A 6,674-nucleotide genomic window follows, 5' to 3' on the forward strand; every position below is an offset into this window, starting at 1 on the left:
CTTTCACAGACTGTATATGTATCTAATTACCATGGTGTACACCTTAAATATCTTACAATTTTATATGCCAACCCTACCTCAATAAAGCTGACATATATAAGTATATATGATTCATATACACATAAGTTCTAAAAACCTGGAAGAAGAAAGTAGAGAAAACAAGTATATATATAAATTTATCAATAGCTATTGTCTATGAGTAGATGGGATTATGCAATTATTTATTTCTTCAATGGTCTTTTTTTCTGTAACAAACATGAATTGCTCTTATGATGAGTTGTTTTAAAGTAACTAACTAAACAGATAACAAGTTCCTGTCTTTGGGGTATCACTCTTCAGCTAAAAACAAGAAAGAAAAATAAAAGTGTTGTCCCTTTTATGTGTGGTGATTACAAATCAAATGTTATGTCTCATTATAACATTTTTTTAAAGATTTTATTTATTTATTTGACAGAGATCACAAGTAGGCTGAGAGGCAGGCAGAGAGAGAGAGGAGGAAGCAGGCTCCCTTCTGAGCAGAGAGCCTGGTGCGGGGCTCTATCCCAGGACCCTGGGATCATGACCTGAGCCGAAGGCAGAGGCTTTAACCCACTGAGCCACCCAGGTGCCCCTTCCTGAGTTTAGGGTCTGTACCTTTCTGTTTGGACCGCAAGAGGACATGCCCCATGGGTAGGCATGCATTTACAGACTCTCCATTTATGCCGTATTCTAACTTCTCCAGCAGCTGGATCCTTGTCAGTCCCAAACAAGTTGATGGCAGAAAACTGTGTCCGTACAGCTAGCATTTAATTGTTGATATGGAGGACATATGCCTTTTTCTGTTAATTTCTGAATGTTGGAAGTGTTCATAAGCCAAATATTTGATTGGTGTCTATTCAATAATGTTAATATTTAGTCCGCTTTCACTGAAGCAATGCAGGTAACACACACACACACACACACACCCCACCGCCCTGGGGTAGATCTCCCAAAGCTGCTGCAAAAATAACCCTGCACAATGCTTCTTACTATTTCCTTTAACTGACCCATTGAGCATAGTTTTAGGTTGAGCTGGAATGTGAAAAAGAATGTCCTTTATTTCTGCTCATTCTGTGAATGCTCATGGGAGGGAAGGAAATCCCGTCAGCTCTGCACAATCAAATCTGCTTTTGGTTTCTTGGATAACTAACTCTACCTTCATCACTGGGTCAGGAGACTGGACCAAATCATTGACAGCTGAGTCAAGTAAATTCCAGGCTGTTTTATTTCAAGAGCCCCAAGGCTGTTACTTTCCTGACAGCATATAGGTAATTCAAGTATTTTATGATAGACCCTGTCTCTCATTCCTGTCTATATCCACAGCTTACAGTTCAGAGTCCAGCACAGAGTGAGTCACCCATACATTTTTTTTTCTTCCTCCAGTTGAGTTTATGATCGTGAAACATGAGAGTTGATCATACTAATTGAAGCCATTATTCCACAAATTTTAGCAGGTAATTTGTCAGTTAGCAGAGAAATAGGCTTAAAGTTAGTGGATTCTGACAAAAGTATTTGCTTTTTCCCCCTAAATTATTTTATTGCTAATTATAATATTGAAAGCTTATTTTTTAAAAAAGATCGATCTGCTTATCTCACTTAACCAGATTATAAAATATTGAGGCCAAAGTTATAGCTTTCATCGCTTTACAGACAAATATGTTTTTAGTACCTCAAACTCCAGTTCCAGGAATGGGCAGGCAGGTGACCCAGTTCAGGTGTGAGGGGGCTCAGTGAAATGCATCCACTCTTGGGACCAAACGAGGTATACCATTTTCTGCATGAGTGATAGCACAGATGTTAACCTCTGCAAACAGATTTATCAAGCCAAGAGTGATGGAAAGAAGTAACACGAGCTCTGGAGGAGACTTCATTCTGGTGGGGTTCTCTGACCGCCCAAAGTTGGAGACGATTCTGTTTTTCATTAACACAGTTTTTTACCTTCTGGCTGTGGCGGGGAACTCGACCATCATCTTTCTCTCCCTGGTGGGCCCTCGACTGCACTTGCCTATGTACTTCGTCCTCTGCAATCTGTCCCTCCTGGACCTCTGCTACACGACTAGCAGCATACCTCAGATGCTGGTCAACCTCTGGGGGCCATGCAAGACCATCACTTATGTAGGTTGTGTTGTCCAACTCTTTGCTTTCCTGTCTGTGGGGGGCACTGAGTGCATTCTCCTTTCAGTCATGGCCTATGACCGCTTTGTGGCGGTTTGCAAGCCACTCCACTACATGGCCATCATGCACCCACAGTTGTGCCTGCAACTGGCAGCCTTTGCCTGGCTCAGTGGGATCACCAACTCCGTGCTCATGTCCCCACTGACCATGTCCCGGGGGCGCTGTGGCCAGCGCCGCATCAACCACTTCATATGTGAGATGCCAGCCATCATCCGCATTTCCTGCGTGGACACCAGCCGCGTTGAAGGCTTAGCTTTCTTCCTGGCCATCCCCATCGTGCTGGTGCCTCTCACCATGATCCTCGTGTCCTACGGCTACATTGCAGCTGCGGTTGCACGCATCCGGTCTGCAGCGGGGAGGCGCAAGGCTTTCAACACCTGCTCTTCGCACATAGCGGTAGTGTCCCTCTTTTACAGCAGCATAATCTACATGTACATGCAGCCTGGGAATGTGGCCAGCCAGGACCAGGGAAAGTTCCTCACACTCTTCTATTGTCTAGCGACCCCCACTCTAAATCCTTTCATTTACACGCTGAGAAACAAAGACGTACAGGGGGCCGTGCGCAAGGCTCTCGGGAAGGACAGTGGTGCATTGGATACGAGAATGCACTGAGGGAGGCTGGCCTCCCAGCGCTCAGGTGCTTCGGATCCGGGGAGACTGAGGTGCTCCAGAGCAGGGACAGTGCGCAGGGTGGCGCACAGACGCTGAAGTGTGGGTGCAGCGGGTCTACTCTCTTTCAGGAGTCCTAAAGCAGTGTCTCTGCTTGTGGGGGCTGGACGGAACCCCTGTCCTTCCAGGCGACAGTGTTAATCGCGGGAGATAGTGTGCTGGGGGAATGGGGGATGCTACTTCCTCTCTGCTCAGTGGTGACAGGCATGACTTGTGGTTCGGATTCCAGGGGCCTGTAATGTCACTCCCAAATCAGCCATCAGGGAAGAGACAGCAGGGTTGAAGAAGTGTGTGCGCGTGTGTGAGGGCGAGACTGGGATGCTGACGGTCGATAGTTCCGGTCCATAAACCCTTTTAGTACAAACGTTCTAGACCCTCCTGGAGATGGTGCTGTTACTTCTGCAGGCTACTGTTGCCTGCTAACCCCTGCCCTGCACAAGTAATGTGTAGCTGCTTCTCCAACAACAGTGGTTATTTAAAATTTCAAGTCAATGACAAGTGTCACTTGTCAATCTAAATTAAGTCAACTTAATGAGCATTCAAGGCAACTAGCATTTAAAAGTTAGTTGGGTTAACATGAAAGGGTATAGAACATTTCAGAGATGATTCCATAAGGTAGGGTACGTCAGTTGTGTGTGTGTGTGTGTCAAATGTTTTCCTTACAGTGAACCATTGACATAGAAGTTTGAAGGTCACTGCCTTAAAGAGTCTTACTGGAACAAGCTCCCAAGCAGACAATACATCTGCAGTTAGGGGGGGAAAAAAAAAGGGATAGAATTATTTTTTTTCCTAAATCCTCTTTAAAAAAAGTTTTTAAATTTCAGTTTATAGTATAATAATAGTTTCAAGTGAAGAATTTAGTGATTCAGCACTTCCATACAACACCCGGTGATCAAAAGTGCCCTCCTTCATCCCCATCACCTGTTTTTCCCATCTCCCACCCCGCCCCTCAAGTGACCATCAGTGTGTTATCTAGAGTGAAGAGTCTAGTTCTTGATTTGTCTCTTTCTCCTCTTTTCCCTCTGCTCATCTGTTTTGTTTCTTAAATTCCACATAAGTGAGATCACACGGTATTTGTCTTTCTCTGAGTGACTTAACATAATACCCTCTAGCTTCTTCCACAACCTCGCACATCCATATAACACCTGGTGTTTATCACAAGTGCACTCCTTAATGCCCATCACTCGCTTAACCCATCCCCCAACCCCTACCCCTCTGGTCACCATCAGTTTGTTCTCTGCAGTTAAGAGTCTGTTTCTTGGTTTACCTCTCTCTCTTTCTCTCTCTCTAGGGTTACCATTCTTACTAATTGAAATAGTGATCTGAAGGTCACAGAAGGAGATAGTGGTGTGGGAGCATGTGGACAGGAATGGGCAGCTGCACAGTATGGAGAGTTTGCCAGGATAAATGATGATCATGGTGAGGATGATGATGCTAATTATGATGAAAATGGATCTGTACTTCATTAACTTATGTATTTTCACCTTCTGACAATTCTGAAGTAGGAATGATTCAAGATTTAATGGCAAGGCAAAGTTTACTTTGCAATATTTTTTTCTCAGATTTACAGAAAAAGGTGAACATGAGTATCTTTAAGTTGTAAAAATTAATGAAATCAATAAAATTTCAATGAATTCTAGGAACTAATTAGTGTCTGTAATGGTGAACTTGCTCTGTCAGTCTGACTAGGCCACAGTACCCAGGTATTTGTTTGAACACCATTCCTGTTGTGGCTATGAAGGTATTACTAAGAGGAGATTAATATTTAGATCATTAAACTTTGAGTAAAGCAGATTGCTCTCCATTGTGTGGGTGGGCTGTATCCAATCAGTTGAAGGCCTTAGGATAAAACAGAGATCCCCCTAGCAAGAGGGAATTTTGCTTTTAGACCTCTGCTGGACTTCAGCTGCAACATCTACTCTTCCTTGGATTTCCAGTCTGTCTTGCAGATTTTGAACTTGCCAGCCCCCCAAATCACAAGAGTCCTTTCCTTAGAATCTCTCTACCTATCTACCATCTATCATCTATCCATCTGTCATCTATTTATCTATTATCTATCTATCATCTATTTATCTATCTATCAATCATCTATCCATCTATATCTATATGGTCTATTGATTCTGTTTCTTTGGAGAACCCTAATACTTTCCAAAAAGTAATAAAAAAATTAAGTATGTATACATTAACTTTTGCATAGGTTTTACTTATTTTTTAACCCTAGATCTTTAGGTTCATACCCAGTTTTCATATTACTTTCGTATTTCAAACAACCATTTCCTTGAAGAGAAGCTTTGCTTTTATTTTCAAACCAGACTTCCTCACCGGATTTATAGAAATTAAAAAAAAAAATGTGGATATTGCAAAGATCGAGGAGGGCAAGTTAGTTTATATGTATACTACTTTATTTTGTGATCTCTAGGTAAAAGGAAGTTTCTTCTAACCTTTGTGTCTTTTATGAAATCTCTGAAATTTTTTCATGGTTTTGTCTTTTGGTGGTTTTGATACATTTATACTTGAATGTACTTGATATTGCAAGTTGTAAGGATAGGCACATGTACTCTGGGCAGCTTCTGGTGCAACGTCACATGCATGCCCTGTGGGCCTATATAAACAACAGTATTAAAACAAGGTTTTAGGCTATGGAAATGAGTCATTTAGGATTACTAGTTTACTTATTTTCACTTATATTTTTGGCCAGGAAACAATCTTATAGCACCATTCTAACTATTTAGAGAAAAAACCCAGGGTTTCTTTAAAGACTTTTTTTTTTTTTTTTAAGATTTATTTATGTGTGTGAGAGAGAGACAGAGAGCTTGAGAGAGAAAGAGCATGGTGGGGTGAGGCTCAGAGGGAGAAGCAAACTCCCTGCTTAGCAGGGAGCCCAATGTGGGGCTCCATCCTGGGACCCCAGGATCATGACCTGAGCTGAAGGCAGACACTTAACAAACAGAGCCACCTAGGCACTGCACCCAATTTTTATATGCCTGTAATATTAATTATAACAAAATTGATAAAGGTCAATTAGGATAAGGTCATAAGATTTTCAGCCATTTGTGAAAAACATCATTTACAAATACCAGTGAACATAAATAATTTCATTTAATAAATACTCTGACATACACAGCTTCCCATAGCTAATGTACAGAGGAGTTAAATATTAAAAACTTTTGTGTTTTACCAAAAAGTACTTGGAAGATTTTTAATAAATGTATGTAGACACAAATTTTTCTTTATTATGACTCAATACAGATTTAGAATAGGTACGTCGTTGGGTCATTTTTAGTTATTCTTTAAATGTGTCCTTTCCCTTCTAAACAAAGGAAATCTCTATGCCGGCCTTTTTCCATCACAAATGTTTTCATGGTAGAGTGTTCTCGCAGTTTGACTTTAAATGTGGTTCCAGTTTGTACACAGGGTTCCTGATAGGATTTTAGTTAAGGCCAATAATATCTTTAGTCCATGCAACTAAATGCACCATTCTATCTTGCTTCCTTTTGTTTCTTTCAGTACATTTATTTAATATGCATATTCAAGAATAATTACCATGCAGTGGTATATTGGTTTCAGATGTACAGTATAGTGATTCAGCAGTTACATACATTACTCAATGCTCATAAGTGTGCTTTTACCTTTTCCCCTTTACCTATTTCACCCATCCCCCACCCACCTGCCCTCTGCCACCCACTACTTTGTGCTCTGTATTTAAGAGTCTGTTTTTTGTCTCTTTTATCTTTGCTCATTGGTTTTGTTTCTTAATTCCCACATCTGAGTGAAGTCGTATGGTATTTGTCTTTCTCTGACTGACTTAGTTT

General features: G+C 41.3%; 1 protein-coding gene across 1 annotated transcript; it reads left to right on the top strand.

Moving 5' to 3' along the window:
• Positions 1-1,851: 1,851 nt before the first annotated feature.
• Positions 1,852-2,805, top strand: LOC111139825 (putative olfactory receptor 2W6). Its single transcript, XM_022492241.1, has one exon. The coding sequence runs from the start codon at positions 1,852-1,854 to the stop codon at positions 2,803-2,805; it is 954 nt and encodes a 317-aa protein (XP_022347949.1).
• Positions 2,806-6,674: the final 3,869 nt, after the last annotated feature.

Source organism: Enhydra lutris, unplaced genomic scaffold (assembly GCF_002288905.1).
Source record: "Enhydra lutris kenyoni isolate GAN:26980312 unplaced genomic scaffold, ASM228890v2 scaffoldscaffold120, whole genome shotgun sequence".
NCBI lineage: Eukaryota > Metazoa > Chordata > Mammalia > Carnivora > Mustelidae > Enhydra > Enhydra lutris.

Excerpts from the sequence above, each read along its gene's own strand:
- LOC111139825 (XM_022492241.1), top strand. The coding sequence starts at position 1,852 with ATGGAAAGAAGTAACACGAGCTCTGGAGGAGACTTCATTCTGGTGGGG.